Genomic DNA, 22130 nt, shown 5'->3' on the forward strand with positions numbered 1-22130 from the left:
AAAACAACAAAATCTCAAAAACTAACAAAGAAAACAATCCGTGAAGTAAAACAATAAAAATCAGGAAACGTTATTGAAGAAGTTTTAAGGAATTACTATTATTGTTAAAATGAGGGGTGTGAAAAAAAGAAATCACTGACATTATGTTTCTAGTTGTTTAAAAGAACATTGATATATCTTCAAAGACAGAGAATGCTGAAAAATCAACAATGGCATTTCCCATTTGTAAGCATTCCCAGCAAAATCCTGTTAGTAATTTGCAGTATAATACAGAACAGGGAGTCAGTTGGATGAAGGCCTCCAATGCCCTCTACTCACATAAGAGGTTCCAGAGACCTGGGTTTTATGAAGATGGCAATGGGATAGAGCTGGGCAACTTGTAACCGCTTGATAGCATTTCCTGATACATCAAGTATACAGTGTTTGCCCTGGTAGAAAGAGAAGAAAAATATGAAGTTAATATAGAAAACATAGCCATAATCCAACAAAAGGAAACTAATGTATGTAGGTTTTAGAGGAAGGTAGGGGATGCTGGATTTCTAAAGTCAGAAAAAGATCACTGCAAAGAGTAAATAAAAATCGATATATAGGGTCATCATTGAGTGTTTACAATAACTAACACTAACTAGCCCCTTACAAAGTGTCTGCTACTGGACTAGACATTTTACATGTGTTCTCTCAGTTAAATACCTGATGAAACACACAAAGATGACATGCAGCCGTATGTTATGTGACTGAGTCTGTTCTCATGAAGTTTAAAAACCATCTCTGAACACAATTGTCAGAAGAAATTCCCAAATCTCTGAGGTAGGTATTATCAGCTGCATTTTACAGAAGACTCACACTAACTAACTTGCCCAATAATTTAGTGCTAGGAGCATGCAAACCCAAGTCTGGAGCACTAACAGAATTGTTGGTTGGAAAAAATAGACACCTCATTGTCTCACCCTGCCCAACATTCAGTGTGGAAGATGGAGAATAATGTGAATTTTTCCAAGTACTTGTACACATCCTGTCTGCAATGTACTCAGTCTAGTGGAGGACAGACACAAAAATGGTTAACTTAAATATATGGTTGGCTGGGTGCAGTGGCTCATGCCTGTAATCCTAGCACTCTGGGAGGCCGAGGTGGGTGGATCACCTGAGATCAGGAGTTCGAGATCAGCCTGACCAAAATGGTCTCCGCTAAAAATACAAAAAATTCACCAGGCATGGTGGTGGGCACCTGTAATCCCAGCTACTTGAGAGACTGAGGCAGGAGAATCACTTGAACCCAGGAGGTAGAGGTTGCAGTGAGCCGAGACCGCGCCATTGCATTCCAGCCTGGGCAATAAGAGTGAAATGCCATCTCAAAAAAAAAAATATATGTATGTATGTGTATATATATATATATATATACATATAAAATATATAATTAAAAATATATATATAAATTAAATGCCGGTTAAATGTCAAGAGAGAAAGGCTTGCATGAGGTATGTAAATTTCTTGTTTGTTAACAAATAAAAATGCTGTTACATTATAGCACACCTCATTTAACTTGGCTTCCACCACAATGAGTGCTCAGAGCAAGGAGCTGCTTTATAAAGCATTTCTGGATATGCAGATACATTTGCCACATCATATTCTACCTCCTGGAGAGAAATGTCCTCATTACCCCGAGGCTAGAATAACTTTATGCAAGAAGAGAAAAAAGGCACTTTATGCAGGTAGGAACAATCCTAAATCAATAATAAGGGCTAAAATCTCATCTATAATGTTCACATGAAAATGAATACAGTCCAGTGAATACTTGAACTCTTCTTATATGAGAAACCCACTAAGATGGTTCAAGCCATTATTACTTAGGTAATAGATTTCAAGTTTTCTATCTGTGAAGTGCAGCAGCGACATAACATGTATAAATGCTGGTTGATTATTCACCAGTCAGAACATTTCAAGTTAACAACACGAACAAAGAGGAAAATAGGTGCAATTATCCAGGACAGTTTGACTAGAACCAGTATTCATTTAGTTGATAGGACTGAACTTTTGAGAGGGAGGAAAATAGATGCAACTTCTTAGTGTATTCTTAGATAGACATCAAAATTACTTGTTTAATTCTTTAGCGGTACATTGAGAAAGGTCACGGCAAATCAAATCAACCCAACAAATATCTTCTATGATATTGGTTCTCTGTGTTCACAGGAAATAGGATCCCTCTGTAGGTAGACTGTATAGCCACACGCAGGTGCCTTCCTATCCTACCCTCTCTTGAACATTCTTCTCTTTTCCATGCCCCTGAAGTTACCAGCAAAAAGAGAATAGCAGCATCTACACCTCCTCTAAGCTAGAACGTCTGTGAGCAAAAGGCTGGGCAGCCCTTCTCATCTATCTTCTTTTCCACCATGAGGATGTCAAGTTTTCAGAGAGAGAGAGAAAAAAACTTCCTTTAACAAAAGAATTCAGGAATGCTATCCCCTTGGTTTACAACCAAAGTAGTAAACCTGCCTTAATAAAATCAAGGTTGTTTATTGGGGCCTCAGATAGTGAGTCAAAGACAAAGTGAATCCTCATAAACTTCAAGCTGGTAATTGCCTTTAGGTTTATAGATATCTCCCTACCCCCTTCCTACTTTTTCCAAGTCAGTGAGAATACTTTATTGAAATTAGAACAAAGATTAATGACATTGCTCTAAGGTGATTCTCTGCTTGGATGTCTTAAATTATTAAATCAAAATTTACAATTGCAATCAAGAAAGAGTAATGACCAAAAAAAAAAATGCAGTTTGCAACCTAGAAACCTTCTTCAGGGGAGGTGTAAGAAGATTGGTGAACATACTCTTTCTGCTACAAATCTCACAGACTGCACACTGGTTCCATATAAATTGTCATTGTACTGGCCGGCTTCTATAAACTTGTGCTCTTGGATATCTTTCTCCATTTGTTCTCTGGAAATGACAAAGTGATAGTCTCTGCCATCCACCTCGTAGTCTCGCTTTGGCCTCGTAGTATCTTTATAAAACAAAAAATGATAAAATTAAGGTGCATTTATACCCATAAACTTGCTTTACACCTATATTCTCCACCACATCCTCAACATTGTTATGTAGAAATATGTAGTATGAAGAACTATGACATAGTAACAGGTACTACTCTTGTAACTCCCACCATAAGCAACTAAAAAACTGGACAAAATATATGAAACAATTGTTTTCAGACATCAGACAACAGGAAGTACAGGGCTGTAATCTTTGAGAAAAGAGAAACATATGAGAAAGCATTCACCCCACCTCTCTGCCTAGAGGCCATTTCCAAATGGAGAGTTTAGACATCACACGGTGCTAGAAGACACTGGGGTTGACTCAGAACCCATGGAGATCCCAGAAAGGCCACATTTTAAAAGGTTACTCTAGACTTACTCTACACCCATCTTCACAAAGTCTAAAACCATGTCACAAATGGAAGAAGCTGCTGTGTCAGTAAATTATCACCTGCCAGAACAAAAACTTAACATTCTATAAAGGACCATAAAATTCAGACTTTCAACATATATAAAATAAGATAATCACAGTTAGATGGGACTAAAAATCAGCAACTCTAACCATTTCACCTAAGTTTTTTGGTAAGAAGGGGAGAGCAATCTAGCAATATGAATAAAAGCTGTTAAAATATTTTTAATCTTTGACTCACTTATTTTTTCCTAGAAATATGTTTTTAAAAATGATCAAAACTTCAGATACAGATTTATCCTTAAAGACATTATTACTTATTTTATAAGTAATAATTATAACACAATTGCAATGATATTTTTGTCGCAATTCATAATAGTGAAAAATAGGGAAAAACCAAAATGTTCATAAAGAATGATTAATTGGGATATAATAATAATCATTTGAAATAGTTACATAAAATTTTAAATAAGCAAAAAAATCATCACAGAGAAAAAATGCATAGAAAGAATAGATGGAAATGTACAAAAATATTAACAATGATGTTATCTCTGGGTATTGTGTGGGATTTTGCATACTTCTAATTTTCTTGTTTAACTTCCTTTTTAGCGTTTTCCAAGTTTTGTACAATGAACATGTATTGACTATCATAAAGTGGTTCTATTAATTCAAAAAAGAGAGAATATGCAAGGTGAAAGGGAAAGTAGAAAGAATGCTTAAGTACTTTCTGTTTTCTTTCTCTCAGAAGTGGAGGAGCAAGCTGGAAGCTGCTGTAAACGACCTGGAGTTTCATTTGCTCCTTCCTGTCTGAAGACTTTCTCAGGATATGTTCTATGGCAGGATCTCTTCCCAGAGCTCTTGCTGGGAATTATTTCATGAGATACAGCAATCATCCTAGTCTTTTGGCCATGTACTGGACACATACAATTCCTGCTATTCTTAAGTATCTCATGTAAAATTTGCAGTACTGGAATGTTAGAGACACTTGAAAGCATCAGACTTAAAACACATAGAATGGAAGAGAAATATTTGTTGTATCAGATGTAAATATTTGTCGTTAGACAGGTCTGATGGACCTGTCTACATACATAGAAGGTCTGCATGCATTTCTGTTTGACAGAGTCGGGGTGTAGACGGGGTGAATGAGTGGAGAAAGTATGGTAGGGGGTGGGGAGGGGAAGAGGCAGAGCAGTTAGAATCTGAGGCTACAATCAGAGGGACCAGGAAGCCTGATGATTATCTATAATGAGAAGAAAGTAGTTTAAAGTCTGTAATGGCCTAGAGGTCAAATTGAAGTGTTATACATCTTCTTGTCTTCACCCTCCCTAAACCTGGGACTGTCAACATGGGAAAGCCTATTGGGTTTTGGGATTGACACATGGCCCTAAGTCATCCTGAGAGGATTTTAATATATGGCTTTGTTTCCGATCTCTTCCATCCTATAAAAAATAATGTTTCAGTGGCATTTCAATCAATCTATAAAAACATACTGATGCCTATCATAAATCCTATGCTGTTTTAAATGGTTGGGGGCCACAAAAATTCATCCTGCCTTTTAAGGGGCTACAATCAGTTTAGAGAAAACATTATTATTTTTATTAAATACAGAATGACACACGGCAGCATAAATGAAAAGTGTTAGGCAAATAAATAAGGCACTCAGCTAATCGGAAATGGTTGGTATTTGAATTACTGGAGAGACTATTGGAGGAATGGAATTACATTTTACCATCTCATAAAGAAATCCAAGCTCTTTTTTTTTTTTTCCTAGAGGAAAGAAAAATGACACTTACGAGGCACACAGGAGCCAAATTTATCAGGGAATTCAGATATCAAGTCGTCATTGATCCGATCCTTCATGGGCCCCAGGATAATCACTGGCCGGGTATAGTTTACTGCAGAATGGGAAAGGAAGATGTAGGTAAAGAGAAAGACTTGGAAACAACTGCAAAACTGTCCTGCAAGGGTGATTCTTAATTGCCAGACCGTAAGAGCTGCTAAGGGCATTATTTCACTGGATAAATTACTCATACAGCCTTGCACAGGGAAATTGATGTTTAACACTCAGGAGGTTGGCAGTGCCTACTTTCTGGAATCTACTAGCAGGGAAAGGCAACTGCAGTATCTGTCGATGAAAAGAAACATTTGGAGGAGTTTTGCTTACTCTCTGGCTCTGCCTACATAATGTCAAAACAACTGAATTTAGTCAACTGAGTGGGAGAAAAAAGAATCCAAACCAGCTGTTCGGCTATTGTTTAGATATGACTATAAAAAGTAATTGTTAGTAGTAATAACATCTTATGTTTTCATGATTTCTTTTCCCCAGATCAAAATACTCTCTATACTTTGCTACGGTTTCTAGATTTCCTTGTATCTGGGATTAGAAGGAACCTGAAAGTTCATTGGGTACAAGTCCCCATCTGATGCTTGGATTCTCTCTGCAGTATCCTTGTCAGTAGCAATTAGCCTCTGTATAAATGCCTCCAGGAAAAAGCAGCAGCTTACAGATAGCCTATATCTTAGGCAGATCTGCTAGAAAGTCCTTCTCAATACTGAGCTGACATCAGTCTCTCAGGAGACTTTATTCACCAGTCTCATAGCTAGTGCTCTTTAGGTAATTTGAATGTGTTCCTTCCCATTGAGGACCACTCATCTGGAGGGCTGCATCCTTCTCTTAGGTGATATTAGTGCCCATACTCAGCAGGAAGTTGTTTGTTTGGTGATAGGGTCAAAGAGAGAGAGAGAGTGAGAGACAGCGTAAGAGTAAGGTACAGTCTCAAGACAACAGAGCATTAAGCCGAGTTTATTCTCCTTAGTCCTTCACTCTCCCTCCTTCAATGATGTCACCTCTTATGGCCCAGAAATCAGGAATGAAAGCGTGCTTGGAAACTTACTTTCCTGCCTTGTAACAGGCTCATAGGAAAGAATGAGGTCTTCTTGTCCTCCTGAGAAGAGAAGGAAAGAAAACCACAGTGAACTAACAATCAGTCATATATTACAGAGACAAGCCCTGCTCTGAAACACAGGAAACAGACACAGCTCGGGGTTAATTCTCCTTGCTCTTTCTCCTTGAACCATTCAAAAATACCTTCATCCTCATAAAACTCTTTAGCACCATTTTAGTATCAGATTTTCACGGTCACAACTCTAAGTAATAACTGGTTGCTAGCTATTTGCTGCAGGGCAATGACCTGTGAGACTTCTTTCTGTCTGGCATTGAGAATGGAATGCCATGGCCTCTACACCAAGCATTACTACTTAAAAGGAAGCCATTTAGTTCAAGGAAAGGGTCCAACTCAATAGATGACTGCTACATAATGAGAACTGCTGTACCTTTTATTTCATCTTCTATTTTATTTCCCCAAGAAGCACATTGTTCAAAAGCAAGTATATGCTTATTTCATTTATGATATAAAAACTTCATCAGAACACTCAGAGTTTTACTCTAATATTAATTCATCAGGAAAATGCTGCGGGTCAATTAATGAAGATCAAAAATTGAGGTGTGTCCTACATCATTGGTTATAATTGCTGCTAAACCATGCCTTGAAACCTCAGATAGAGATTAAGGAAGACACAGTAGTAAAAAGTCAGCCCCTCCAATGTCATTTGCTACAAGCCTTCTGACTCAGGGTGGACCTCAAGTCAACAAATAACCAAGAAAGTAAATTGGTTATTGGCATTTATTTTTTCAATCATCTATTTTATACAATTGATGAATTAATTGGTCAGAGGATTAGCTCAATTTCAGCTGTAAACCCGGAAGTGTCTGCATTTTTTTCTTTGTTTTTTTTGCATTGACTAACCTTTGGAGCAGCAATAGGTTAGGGCTATTGAAAAGAACTTTCTGTCTACTAGAAGAAATAGTGGAGCAGAAGTGGAATATGAGGTAACTTCTGAAACCCAAGGGCAATTCACCTTTGCTGTATATCCTCACCACCCACCCCTGAAGCACATTCATAGTCTGTCAATGCCAGGTTCTCCTCCTTCAATAGCCACAGCACCACAGAAAGAGAGGTAATTTCATAAGAAGAGTTAATATCATCAACTGTTTTGATAATAAGACTGATTTGGGGAAATTGAGCAATATGTGGGTATAGCTGTGAAGTCAGATGACTTCCTTGGAGGCTGGGTAGCTGGAATGGGATAGGGGTAGGAGTGTCTTACTTTTTTCAAGTGTGAGAAATGGCCTCAGGCTGAAGTCATATCTTATCTCAGCCTCAAGGAGGGCTTGGGCTCAGAATGGCACCACCATGCCAAGCTACTTCTTAAGGGTACAGAGTATGGACCTTGATGCTCCTCCTAAGTGGTATGTACCCATGGCCACCCAGAAGTGTTCAGGGGACTCTGCCACATTGGTCAGGGGTTTGGTCAGTGAGGAGTCAGAGTCACTATTTTTTGTACTCAGGAAAAGAATGATTCCCTTTGAATAAACTACTGAAATGTACAGAGCCTAGGCCAAAAAACATGAAGGTGATTGATTACTAACCCCCAGTAATCTAAAGCCTGAGCGATGTAGAGGGTATACGCATTCAAGGTTTTAGTTTAGTATTATTTCATCAGGAAAATGCTGTGGGTCAATTAAAGAAGTGTAAAAATTCTTGGGGAAAAAGTATAGTTTTAATGATAGAAGCATGGTAGACTAACATTGCAATTTTAGACTATAACTTTACAGGGGAAATCTTCAACAATTAATGTGTAAGGGAAGAATTCTGACCATGGGATAACAAAAGCTTTAAATGTCAGGTAACTCTTGGACCTCCTTATTAGGCTGGGAGTTTCATAAAAGTAAGGACTGAGTTTTATTCATCACCATGTCTCCAGTGCCCCACTGAGTGCTTAACATAAAGAAAGATGTCAACAAATTTGCATTCTGATTTCAGTCATGGGAAACAGGATGAGCGATGAGGCCAAAGGTAGGTTCTATTTTGTGTTTCTGTCAATATGGTCATTTAACTTCGGAAAGCTGGTTTTCTCTAAATAAATAGAGCACATCACGTTCCCATAAAAATCTTTTCCCAATGGCTTCCCAGATCATTCTGATGGAACGTTCTAAAGGCAAGTCTTTAACAAGATATTTGATGTCAGTGTGTATGACTGCGATTCAGAAAACTAGGGCAAAGCATAGCTTTGATTAATTTTGTTCAGGAGTTCTCTATCTCTGTCTATCCATCACTTCTTGGTTTACTTTTCTATGAAAGGCACTGGTTCTGGTTCTGGTTCAGAGCAGTAGTGTTGGTAGATGGCAATGGCAGCATCCCTTATGTCTGGGCCACCCCAATTCTCAAGACCTTGTGGCAGTCAGGTACTGTGTAATACCCAGGAAGCCTGTGGGGAAACCTGTGGAGGTGGGCATGACATAATTGCTGTGAATTCAGCATCTTAAACTAATTTTTACTTCCATGTCCAAGAATGAAAAGCCCTATGGGTAATGGGGAAGAGAAAAAGCCACTGTGATGAAGGAGAGAAAATTCATGTCTTTGTGGCACTTTGCAGGCCTTGAGGGGCTTTCCCACCCACTGGCTTTTATGTCTCACAGGCATTGCTTGAGGTAGGTACTCTGATGATCCCCATTTTACAGATGAAGAAGCTGAGGCTCAGAGATGTTAATGAGCCCTGATTCCTCAGCTAGTAAGTAGTGGAGTCAAGATTTAATACTGCACCTTTTTCAACTCTTGTGGAGTATATTGCACTGTCTTGAAACAGTGAGAGAAGCAGAATTCTCTGTGGGGCAGGGTGAGTGGGTGTTGAGGTAAAGCTTACAAATGAAGAAAAAATTGAAGAGAGAGATAGGGGCTGAAACCAGGTCGGGGTTATTAAGAGGCCATCAGGTACTCTGCCTCTAAACACAAGTTCTCTCTCGTTTCTTTTCTCTCTTCTTTTTTTCTTTACTTTTCTTTTTTCTTTTCTCTCTCTCTTTCTTTCTTTTTCTTTTGCTGTTGTGTCATCCCCATCAAATAGTCATCCTTAAGAGTTTTTCTATTTTCTGCTCAGGAGGGGTTGGCACGTCGAAATAACAGCTGACAAAAAGGTACAAACTATTTCTTGATTTTGTTTTGGCAACTGTATGGCTGAAAGTGGGAGAGCAGCACAGAGCTGTGTGGATGTCTGCAGCTGCCAGAGACTTGGCAGAGGGTTTTGTCACAGTCTCCACAAAACACTATGTGTTTAAACCAGAAGCCAGTCACAATGAGAGACCCTAGTAAGCCTTTATGCTAGAGAAAAGCAAATTTCTGTTCTTTAGGAATTCCTGGAAACTAGAAAACAGAGATGATGGAGTTGAAGACCAGTGGCAGTACCTTTAATGCTCAAAATTTAGTTTTTAGTGCCTGCATATGATGATTTTTAAGAACTAATTAGGTTCTTAGAGTCATAGAATGCTAGTGCTAAGAAAGGGCTTAGGGTTCATGTGCTTCATAGATGGCAAGTACATACCACACACTATTACTCTCTGTGACCTTGACAGGCATCACAAACTGATCATTGCCGGGATTACTGCTGAGCCTCAACATGGCCTTAGAATACTTCATTACAACTCTTCAGGCAGCTACTGCCAATTGGTTCGAGTTTGAACCTTGATTAAAATTTATTTGCCATTTCTATTCTAATTCAAGCTACTCATTTTACATAGGAGAGAACTGAGTCTCAAAGACTTTAAGTAATTTCTTTAAGGTCATATAGTAAATTCATGGCAAATTGTCTCCATAGGATGTTCAGAAGATGAACTTAATATATGTACAGTCCTTAAAATCAGACTTGGTGCATAATGTTATATAAATGTTGTTGTTTGTATTAACTTTATAGGTAGTATGAAACGGTTGAAAGTTACTAGGTAAAATGTCAAGAGGCTTGGATTACAAACTACAGGGAAGAGTGAAAAATGAATGGGATTCAGAATTAAGAGGTCTTGGTTGGATTTGCAGTGCTACTACTTTAATAAGGCAGTTAGCCTCTTGGAGCTTCAGCTTCCTCATATGGAAATGGGGCTATTAATGTAAAACATGTCTAATAGTTTTGTTGCAGAAATTAAATGACATAATAGATGTAATGAAAAACTGCTTTATAAAGACTAAAGGAGTAAAGACATCTAAGGGCAATAGTTGAGAATAATAGAGTAAGGTAAAGAATATGCACCATTTTGACTGACTCCAGTGGAAGAAGTTTTGGGTCTCCTGATCTCAACACGTTAGTTTCACTCAGATCAGTTCTTCAAGATCCTTGTTTTGAAAATTCTACTTAACTGGTGAGCACTAATGGGTTGGAAGGATAATTATCAGCTTGCACACATCCATGATGATGTAAAGAGCTTTACTGAGCTTTGAGGAAGGCATGTCTTCAGCTTTAGAAGCTTGCATAGTCCTCAATATACTTGCCTAGTATTTACCACCTCCTAATACATGGGTGACTGTAAGGTATTATACAGAACAGCCAAAAATACAAGGCTGAATTTTACTACTTTATTGACAGGAATCTAGAATTAGTCCATAATTAAGATAGTTTTGAGGTGGTGTTTTGCACAATTAGACGATGTACACTTTATCAGCTGCAATTTTAGCTGGTGCTAAATATAGTTGGAAAACCTATTTTATAATGCTTGAGATGATGCAGCAAAGATCTGAACTATTTATCAGAAATTGATGTTTGTGTGTATCTATGTGTGTGTGGCATACCTCAGGAAACATTTAAGACTTTCAAGTAAAGTTGCCACAATGTGTAACTCCAGGATACAGTGTGAATGGTGGACTCCTGATTGTGAAACACAGTGGCCTAGGTCTTTGTTTCTAACTCTGAATTATTATAATTATTTAGCCATTTTGTCCTCAGAATGGATATGGAATGGTAAAGTATAACAGTGAAATACAACACATGGATATTGGTGAAAAGAGGCTTTTTTTTTTTTGTATTTGTTTATACTATTTTTAGTCATAATTACAGCAAAAGCCAGGAATTCACTAGAAAAATGCAGCCTATTTTGACTTCATAGTTGGTACCTTCTGGAAAATATATTTGTTTCAAACCTCTGTGTCTTTTTTCGTGGCACTGCTCTTTCTGGGAAGTTCCTTCCTCATCTTGTCTAGCTAGCAAGTTCCTCATCTTTCCAAAGCTCAGCTCAAAGTTACTTCCTCTCTGAAACTACCTCTTATGCTCCCACTATTCTTGAGCCAGACATCTATCTAAGTACCTGTCACACTTTGTGCACTTTTTCATTTATTTATATCTCTCTCCTACTATTATGTGTGCTGAGATCTAGAGTTAGTTGATATTCACAATGGGTCTCATGTTATCCAAGAAGAGGACCTCATGTATAGTAGGTACCGAATGAATAAATAAACATTCCTCTGGAATTCTTCATATTTCCATTCTGGAGGAATACATGTCAGTTTTCTCCTATGAGGTGTGATAAAGACTCTTCTTACTTTTGTTCATTTGTAAAGAAAACAAACTGAGTGGCTGGCCTTCTATAACCTTGGATGAGACTCAAGCCAATAGAGATAATTAGATTCCATCTCAGCCCTACTAATGTCATAGAATCCAGTTCCAAGTCTTCTCTCATAGATAATTTGAGATGCCTGCAAGTGTTTCCTTTATTTATTCAATAAACATTTATGTGCAACTAGTATTTGAGAGTGAAAATAATTATTGATGTCATCTTAGAATATCACTCCAAAAATCTGCCAAGTAGTTGAAAGACTTGGGCCAGTTTTTATAACTTAATAATTCTGGGAAAAATATTCCCACCTCTGAAACAGAGAAGAGAAGCCTTTAAAATACTCTATAAAAATGTGATTTTTATAAGAAAAGGTAGTTCTTGTATAGTATATATTTTCCATTAAAAGAACTGAAAGCTAAAGCATGATGCTTTCTTTTTCGATACCTGTGTCTACTGGATGGAAGCGCAACACTTGAAAATTGAAAACTGAACATCAAGGAAACTAGTGTCATTGGTCTTCCTGGAACCCAGAAAATAAGTAAGTTATATTTTTCTACATACTAAATTGAAGGCAGCTTAGGTGTTATTAACACAAGCTTTGGTCAATTCTTCTTGGCTTAGTTTCTTGGTTTAAAATAAAATGAAAAAGGGGTGAGGCAAATTTTTTTTCTGAAATTAGGATAATAATAAAATTATAAAAGTATAAAGAATGTAAAAATGTTGACATGTTACCATGTTGATAACAAGAACCTTTTGAATTCTTCCATCAACAAGAATTGATGGAATTTCTTCTATCAATAAAACTTTCATCAATAAGAAAATTAGGTGGTTCCTATGTCAATCTAATGTTTGATTGATCAAGGATATCTCATCACAATTTTTTTCATTTTATTCCTTGGTCTACATCTTCCTCCTCCGAGCCTACCTCCATCTGCCATCTTTCCTGTTTTGTGCTGCTTCTCCTACTTGCCACCCCTCTGATTTTCCAAAGCCTTTCTTAAAATCCAGATTATGTGTTGTACCACTATTTGGCCTTCCACCTCAAAAAGGCATGGTTTTGTAAAGTACCATGCTATAATTGGGGGGAAAAACCTCAAACAATTCTAGTTTTCAATTAATACAATACTCATTCAAACAAAAGACAATACCAATTTCTGCTTTAGCATCTGTGGGTCACAGGTATTAGGCATGCTTTTTGGGTAACCCATTTCACTAAGGAATATAAATTAATCTCATAGAAATCGTGAGACTCCTAGTAAAAATATGTATCTATGTTAGTCACCAAAAACCAGTAAGTAAGTAGGTGGTAAGAAACCATGAGGACTGATCAAAAGGATGTGATTGGTGTTTGGTGGATACTTTCATACACTAAGCAAATGGCTTGAGGTGACCAAACAAAGACCAGAAGTAACTTTTAAATAGTTACCTACCTTTTCAGCTAAGTTTTCTGATCTAAGAAGACTTGGTCACATTTAAAAAAATTAAGTTCCTTCAACATTAGAGGATGAAACTCTTCCATCAGTTCCCCAATTATCAAAAAAGTAAAGTTAGAAATGTCATAGTATCCAATCTTAAAAGATTAATCAAAGAGAAAGTGATGTAAAAGATTCACATCTGATTTTAAAGGAACACTTTATTTATAAATGCTTTTCCTATAAAGGGGAGCCAAGAACAGAAAGGAAATGGCAAAATAAGAAGGAAAACAATACCATGATGATTTTCCACTCTCCTGCTGAGAGTTTCAATTATTTTGGGGGTTACAATGTAAAAATCCACCACGATGAACTTTTTACACACCTTCTCTGTGAGAATTGAATCACTGAGTCATAACCAACTGAGGTTGGAATTGTTTATTAGCAAGACCACTACTGCTTGCAGAAATCACATAAGGGTGCACTGATGGCTCTAGTGTCTTTTTTATCTTTCCACATCCAGTGATTTCATTTCAAGCCATTTGCTTTGAATACAGATGATAAAAGGTAGCAATTGAAAAACAACAGAAATCTGAAATGACCACCACAGGCAATGGGGCAATTGCAAAGAAAATAACCGCAAACCAAAGCAGTAACTTACGGTAGCTACTTTCGCTATCGCTGGCATTAGAAGAAACATGTTCTGCAAGAACAGCACAGCAAATTAAAGAGATACCAAGCATTGAAGAGCAGCCAGAACGGAAAGGAATACACTCATGCAAGGCTACTAGAAATATGAGCGAAAGGCAAGTAAAAGCCGCAGAGGAGGCTGCATTAAGAAAACTCAGATAAGATAAAGAAGATGAAAACTTTATCTCCATTTTACAGGAACCCGCTGCTTGATTGCTGTTTCTTCTTTTTAGCAAATGAAGAAAGTATCTTTAATCACAAAAAATGCATAATGTCAATTTAGGCGATTAGAAAAATACTATGACCCATTCATATACCTCTGACTTTCAAGATTAATGTGACAATGACTAGTATGTCTTGACTGAATGTTTTCTTGACTATAAATTCAGAAGCTTCTGGTGTGTAGGCAGTGTTTTCTTGCAGGCTTTTTTATTTCTCAATTTTAGCCTTCAAGAATTTTGCTGGAACACTGCAATTCAAATTGTTAATTGATCCCTGGAATCCCTTGAATTTTATTTCTATTTAAATAGTTCCTAAACACATTCTCAGGATGAAAAGGAATTCCTGAAGATCTTTTCTGCTTCAGTGAGTGAGCTGAAAATCTTTGAGGAAGATGTGAGTCACTGAATAATATTTTACGAATCAGCTCAATAGTTCCTTGTTTTTATTTTAGGATTCTTGCTTGGATAGCTATTGAATTCTAATGGCATGGAACAGGCGGGAGATAAATGGCCTGATACACAGTATAGGTTCTGGCTGAAGTATGTTTTTTTTAAATTCATGCTGAATGACTTGCACAGCAATACTCCAAATTGTTTTTTCATACCTAGTTCACCTAACTTAACAGGGATGTGTTGGTTATATGCCAGAATTTGAGCTCTTATTTCCAAAATCATTTTCTTTCATCCATACTGCTTGTTAAGTTAGAGATGATACACTCATCAGTCTATTAACTTATTTGTATATTACTTTAATTAAATGAAGAACATGTGACTGTTTGATTTCTGAAGCTCACTATAAATTCAGTTTTTAAAAAAGTGACAATAGTTATACATTTTTAGAAACAGAAAAATAATATATAAAATTATTCTCTAACAATAAAAAAGTGCTTTGATATCATACATTCTTGCCAATTGGATAGAGTAGTTTTAGAGCATGAAACTAATGAAAACGAAAGCATGGGTTAAATTCACACAAATCATTTCTCTTTGTGTTGGTCTATGATCAGAGCTGCATTACTAATTTGGGCACACATTTTGCAAGTGCAAAGAGGCAATAGGGAAAGAAGTGTGGATGGACCTGTGCAAATCTGTTTTCTATTACTAAAATGAAAGTCAAGGCACATAACCAATAATAGTGCATTTCATGGAGATTATTATCTTAAGTGCCTTGAATTGGGTATGACAGGGCTTGTTGTTGTTTTTGCCAAGTTTTACTTTTTAAGTTTGTTCAATTTTTAAAGAGCAAACAAACATTTGCATATTCTGGATTGAAATGGTGTCCTATTTTTGACACTCCAAAAGCCACTACTTTTTAGTGATATTTATTATTAAGATGTTTCTTTTCCCTCTCAAATTGAAAGTTTACAAATTCTCTCTGGTGGTTCTTGATGCTGTCCAGATAATGCTGAAATCAATATTCAAACTTCAGCCACTAATTCAGGGAAAATTTTCTATCATATTGCATATAATAACTCAAAAATAAAGTTTTCATCTTTAAGATCAGTACTCTTGATCAGATTTTTAAAAATATAAATATCTTTTAAAAACTCTCCAAATGAACAATTTGAATTATGAGGGGTATCAATACTCAGGGTTATAGAAAGAGCCCTTGAAAACAAAGTCCAGTTCAATGCAATTTTGTTTTATACAAATAAACCAATTTTGTTTTATACAAATAAACAGCTTCTAAAAATATTGCCCATAGCTGTTAATTTAAAACAACGAAACAAAAAAAATTAAACATGTGATACAGTTGCAAAAGACACAAAACTCTGTTCTGATTTCATTGGTGCCTACACAATGGGGTTAGTTATTAAAGAGGAAAAATCATAATGTAGTATATTAAGACAAAGGATAATTATTTTTTTAATTGCTTAGTGTAATCAGATACAGACTAAATACATGAACAATTAGAAAATGTAAAGTTTTAATATATTTTGTTTTTCACTCTATGCTATAAAGTGAAGACCTAATTTTGTAATGTAGCTAATAAATCACTGATAGAAAGGCATATTATTACATATCCAAACTTTATCATATAAACATTTCAAGCAGGATCACCACAAGTCAGAAAAAAAATCAAAGTTAATAAATAAATACTCATGGAAGATGAAGTAGCTTAAAATTTGCTTTTAGAGAATGCATGTTCCTTTTGACTACAAAACAGCTCCTTTACTAGCAGCAAAGTACAACCCAATTATGAGATTTGACAAGGTCATTAAATATTTCCATGTGAAAAGGCAGAAGAAAGAACATAAAGTACATTTCTGTTTTGCTGTTCTAGAGCACTTAGCTCACCCTTTCTTTCAACATGGTTTCTTGCTCTTTGGAGGTATTAAGCGGCAGAGCAAGTGATGCTATGGTGGGCATCAGGACCATGTTGATGATATCACATGGTCAGAAAGGGATGGTGTTAACTGCAACAGAAGTTAGAGTGCCTGATACACTTTGCTTTTAAATGCTGACATGCAGAACAAAACGATCGAAAGTTACTTTGTAGGAGCATTCACAGCTAGGTAACAAATAAAACTGGTATCTTGTGCATGCTAGGAGTGAAAGGCCCTCAGGAAAAGGAACAAAAGCCAAACTCAAAAGGAAAGGAAAAGAAAAGAAAAGTTACAGTGACCATTCCTGGAAACTTACTCAGAGTCTTTGTTCCATAACCGTCGTCACCTAATCCGGGGATGTCCTGCATGGAAGTCCCCAGAGAGAGCAATGAGAGAGGAAGAACAGCCACGGAAGAGGAAGGAAGAAGTCAGTGGAGTTGAAATGAATACTACCATGACAGACCGTGCTGCCTTAACAATCTGGATCCCATTCTCTCTTCTTTTAAAAAAACTTTCACCCCAAACTCCTTGAGCTGAGATTCAAGAAGGAAATTTCTGATTTGCAGAGCAACTCAAGGTTTAAACAAAAGATTGTAAGAAAAAAAAATTCAGCATATGCCCATTTTTTGACCATGGTCAGTCACGTTGCCACAGAAATGCCCCACTTAAAGAAGAATAAACCTCTCCAAATTTCATAGCAAATTCTAAAGGATATCCACCATTACAAGCTCAGTGCTCAGAAAGTGTTTAGTGTTTTGGGGGAGGGAAAGAGTGAGCAAATGTGCTAGTAATCAATAAAGATAATTTAATTGTTCCTAACATTCCAAAAAACATATGTGGCAATGGAATCCAATATTTCTTCTCAGAAAATAATTTGTCTCAAGACTTAGAGGGTTGCATGATACAAAAGGCAAACCAGACCCAGTCCTGGTCAAAGATAAATGTTGGTTGGGTGCAAGTCCCAGTTTTGGCAAGTCTCTCTCCAATGCCTTCTGCAAAGAAGAGCTATGTGAAAGGAGGGATCCAGACTGTAGTCAGACACTGGTCACAGTAGTAGACCTGCCCTGCCTGCCTGCTGTGTTGTTTGCCTAGGTGTGTGGCGTGGGAGAGCCTACATCCTGCGTGTTGCCTGTGAATTTTTTTTCTCTTATGTTGCATGTGACATTATCTTTCAGAATCTACTTACGTTCAGGATCACTGGTTTCCTGCTCACTCTGCTCCTTGTTCTTGTAGAATGGGAATTTTCGTGAAAAGATGAAGCTCTTTTTACGCTTGTCATTGAATGACTGTGAAGGAGAAAAGGCATGGGGCAAAAACAGGGGACGTCTAATTGTTGTCACACTCATGCTGACAAAACAACTAGTTTGTAAAAGCACAGAGAGCTGTAGTGACGCAAGTGGATAATTCTAAAGTGGTGCCAGAGAGTTCTAAAGGTTGATTTTATTTTCAAGGAGTATAAATTCTGAATGGTGGCACCTTGAAAAAATTGTCTCCTAAGCAAAAGACTGGTTACAGATAAATGGTGTTGGAGGGAAAGAGTCTTAAATTAGAAGGAGAAGACCCAGAATTTTTTGTGCTGGCTCTACATCTTGCTAGTTCATCACCTTAGAGAGGTAATTGAATGTCTCTGAACCTCAGTATATTCATCTGCAAAATGAGGACAATGATAGCAGCTCTTAGGTTGTGAGACTCACAAAAGACAATGTAAACATAAAGTGTTATACAGATGTCTTCTTATCACCATCAGGTAGAAAACACTTTATTGGAGAAATTGGTTTTCTTCCCAGTGTCTTGATGTCTTTTAAAATAATTTGAATTTGATCTTGATATCTTTTAAAATAATTTGAATTTGAGTTACTTCTGCTTAGTTTTAATTAAAACTGCACAAAGAAGCATGTAGATTTATGATATGTGATAATTATAGCCTTACACATGAATATATAATCATTAGAATATAACATTTTTATTCAAAAGAGATTTTTAACAATAATTTAGCCCCAAGCCCTCATTTTGTAGACAGGGAGCCAGAGGCACAGAGAAGTTGTGTCCTATACTGCTATCACAGAGCTAGTTGGTGACAGTCATGAGGCAATATCAATCAACATCTGTTAAAATTGCTGCTAAAGGGGTATTAACTTGATATTAACTTATCAAAGGAAAAATGGCAGTCACTCAAACTAGATTCTGATCAGGTAAAAAAAGTAAGAATGACTGTCTTTAAAATTTTTAACTATTCCATTAGCTTAAATGAGGCTGCATGAAAAATAACACATAGATACATCATATGATACAGGCATTAGAATTTATTCATTCAAGTGGATATCATGTGCTTGCCTAGAAGACTCCCTAAGAAAATTCCATTAATTCCACTGCTGCTGTTCTTATGCAAATGTTTTGTGGGGTTTCTCTTTGGGAAATGTGTTGACAGTCATTTTATAAGTTATTCGCCATGCAGGTCTTACTAATTTCGTATTCATGTATCATTAAAAAATATGTTTCATCAGATTGACTACCACCCTTGTTTGGCTGATTTGGCTCTGAGGGTCGGTCTTTCAGCTGCTGAAAAAATTAAAATCACTCCCCAAGGATCAAGATTTGTTACCACACAGCTATTGAAATGAAGGTGCCAAAGACTCTGAAGGTAATTTGAAAACAGGTATTCAAAAACATTTTTGGCAATGGAAGCTGTTAGGAATAAATGTAGAGCAGCAAGGTGACCACTTAGAAGGAAAGGACACTTGTTTGGATGTGCGCTTTTGTCCCATTGCTGGGAATGAGTCCTGTGCCCTTACGGATTTGAAGCTTGACAAAATGGTATAAATAACTTATCTTCTTTGTATACTCATACATTCCCATATCAAATATCCATTTTGGTAACTATGTTCATTTAGGAAACATTAAAGTAGTGAAATGTTGGTGCTGTCACTCAGTAAGTAATTCATTACTTTTTTAGGTAGTAGAAACTTTCAGCAAAGTAGTAGAGCTCAATTTTATGCCCATTAGTAAGGTTTTATGAAAAATAATGAACCAAATAATTAATAATTTCTGAAATTAGGGGACATATACTTTACATTCAAGTACTAAAATTACATTATCAGAGGGAAAAGAGGTATCACTTCAGAATTTATTACTCTGCTGACAGCACCTATGTTCAATATAGTTTTATCATCATTTGTAATTTAGGGTTGGTGTCCAAAAACAAGGTTGAGAACTGCCCCCAAATTTTCCCAGTTAAAAATGATAGTCCTTAAAAGAATACTAAATATTCTTGCATCACTCCAGTTTCATGCCACTTTTACATTTCAAGCATATTTAAACTCCAGTAACTGAAAATAAAAGAAAAAAAATCATGTAAGAATTAATGGCATGTGATATTGCAAGGTATGTTAGACATTTAACTTCAACATCACCAATGACTTGTCATGCAAAAAAAAAAAAAATTACACATTTTCATGCAAATACAAAACAATGCCAAGAGGAGTAAAGCCTGGGGTGAAAATGTAGACAGAGAGGGACAATGTAGAAGGCTTTGAGGGCCCAAAATGGGGCTGCATGCAAGCCACATCATTTAAATGGTCTCAAGGGTCAAAGGAATATGAAAATGTGTTATCTGTGATTAATTCTTTTATGTTTCAAAGCAAGGACTATAATGTGTTAACATTTCCCAAGTATGAAAATGTTGTGTATCATGAATCATCTGATTGGGACATAATACTACTAAGCACCACACTTTTCAAAAGAACAGAAAATACACAATAATACTTGAAGAATAAAAGTATCTAACATGTCAGTCTTATTAGCAAAAGCCATTTCAGATTGGAATTAAAGAGAAGGTAATGAAAGTATTGGTGGTTACATTTCCTTACATTTGTGGACAAAAAAATCACAATTTCAGTTCACATTCACAGACTTAAAAGTCACATGTTTAGGATCTTAGCTAAACATTTCAACTATAAGAGACTATATGTGGTTTATAATGCTTTAATAGTATTCTTTATTTTTTATTAGACATGTATAATACCATTATATAAGCTTTTTTGCTGCTGTAATTTTTTTCTTTTAGTATAGAAAATGAAAATCTGTTACACGAGTGCTAGGTGAGAATAATAAATTAGCAATTGTACTATTTATAGAACACATTGTTCTGAAGCAACTGATGGCTGATTTACAGCTCTATTCTTAATTATACTTGATCAATGATATTCTTTGTCTGTCTAGTGACAGTATCTTAGCTCTAGATCCATTGCTTTCATAGCTGGAAACGTCTTTAAATAGAGACTTTGAAAATACCAATCAAATGTGGCATGGGGCAAGCTGCCATATCTAAGAATTCTATTTTGGAATTTGACCTAAAATGTTGAGTTCTAACTATTAAAGATGATAAATCAATAACTAACATTTATTGAGCACTTATGTGCCACATTTGGTTCCAAAAGCTCTACATGAGTTAATCTCCATGCTAACTTCATGAAGTTAGTAGCATCAATATTCCCATATTACAGAAGAGGAATCTGAAGTGTATAAATCTTCTATTACTTGCCCCAGAGTCACACAATTGGTGAGCAGAGAAGTCAGAAATTGAATTTGCAAATATTCTTGGTTGCAAATATCACTGTTTTTAAGAGCATGACAAGTTTCCGCAACTTAAGCCTGCTTCAAGTTTATATTTAAAATTATTAGTGCTTGACTCTCTTAAGTGATATCACAGTGTGTTCTTCCCACAGATTGATGCTTGAAGATTATTTATTTAAATCATCAGATGCTATTGGATTCAACAACATCATTTTGGTTATCCTGTTACAATTTTTGTGATACTCATTCACATTTTTTGGCCTTTCTTCAATTTTTCTTTTTATGATAATGCAAAAAAGGAAAGAATTTAAGTGTGACAGGCCATGAATGGCAATTAAAAGGTAATTGCCCATTAACTGGCAAATCTGTGGAAACAAGGGTAAATTGTGGTTGCTTAGGGCTGGGTATAGTGGGCACAGAGATTGGGAAGTGGCAGCCAAGGTTTTTTTTAGGGGAGATAAAATATTATACAATTAGATTACAGTGATGGTAGCATAAATCTATGAATATACTAGAAAACATTGAGTTGTACACTGTGAGTGAATTGTATACTATGTGAATTGTATCTCAATAAAGCCATTTCTTTTTAAAAAGGACCCTCTCCCCAACCTCACACTATGGACTGAGAAGAAACAATTGTAGCAGGTTTCTAATTTTATTTGGTGTAAATAATTTTTATCTTTAATTGAATGAGAGTAAACCACTCATTCCAACCCTTGCAGTCAATTAGATATACATGTCTTTTGTTTATCTGATTTTGTTTTGTCTCTGTTAAATGAATACTTTTCATGTTGTGACAGACATTAGAAAACCCATACTAGGAGTCACTATTACTCAGAAGTCTCCAGGTTGTTAGGTCAAATGGCATGAAATTGCCCAGCCTGACCCTGAGATGTAATGGCATTGGTGAACTGGCTTAAGATAAAATACATGCTTCATGAAAGAGGGAAACAAAACAAAAAACTCAAATTATTTTCCTGCTCAAATCTCATGTTTTTAAACACACATGAGTGAATCTTGACATATTTTATCCTTCTCATCCAGAAA

At 36.3% G+C, this 22130-nt stretch overlaps 1 protein-coding gene and 1 long non-coding RNA gene across 28 annotated transcripts in view; one reads left to right on the top strand and one right to left on the bottom strand.

The window, feature by feature from the left end:
- The window catches only part of LOC129048943 (uncharacterized), a 153348-nt gene that overhangs the window by 22125 nt on the left and 109093 nt on the right, over positions 1 to 22130 (top strand). Inside the window, exons 3-4 of one of the 3 annotated variants that reach the window (XR_008511651.2) lie at positions 12326 to 12399; positions 19016 to 20515. The exons of the other annotated variants lie outside the window; for them this stretch is intronic. This is a non-coding gene — a long non-coding RNA (uncharacterized LOC129048943). Of the gene's footprint in view, positions 1 to 12325; positions 12400 to 19015; positions 20516 to 22130 lie in introns of those variants that run through there. 3 annotated transcript variants of the gene reach the window in all.
- DLG2 (discs large MAGUK scaffold protein 2) overlaps positions 1 to 22130 on the bottom strand; it is a 2173778-nt gene that overhangs the window by 11400 nt on the left and 2140248 nt on the right. For 13 of the 25 annotated variants that reach the window (XM_054526103.2, XM_054526107.2, XM_054526102.2 and 10 more), the window contains 6 exons: positions 17698 to 17797; positions 13935 to 13976; positions 6325 to 6375; positions 5224 to 5325; positions 2821 to 2993; positions 319 to 428 (listed from right to left, as the gene is read on the bottom strand). In XM_054526103.2, the coding sequence (XP_054382078.1) occupies positions 319 to 428; positions 2821 to 2993; positions 5224 to 5325; positions 6325 to 6375; positions 13935 to 13976; positions 17698 to 17797 (578 nt within the window). Of the gene's footprint in view, positions 1 to 318; positions 429 to 2820; positions 2994 to 5223; positions 5326 to 6324; positions 6376 to 13934; positions 13977 to 16751; positions 16874 to 17697; positions 17798 to 22130 lie in introns of those variants that run through there. The other 12 variants (XM_024254994.3, XM_054526108.2, XM_054526105.2 and 9 more) reach the window with 6 other exon arrangements.

This window comes from Pongo abelii, chromosome 9 (genome assembly GCF_028885655.2).
Source record: "Pongo abelii isolate AG06213 chromosome 9, NHGRI_mPonAbe1-v2.0_pri, whole genome shotgun sequence".
NCBI lineage: Eukaryota > Metazoa > Chordata > Mammalia > Primates > Hominidae > Pongo > Pongo abelii.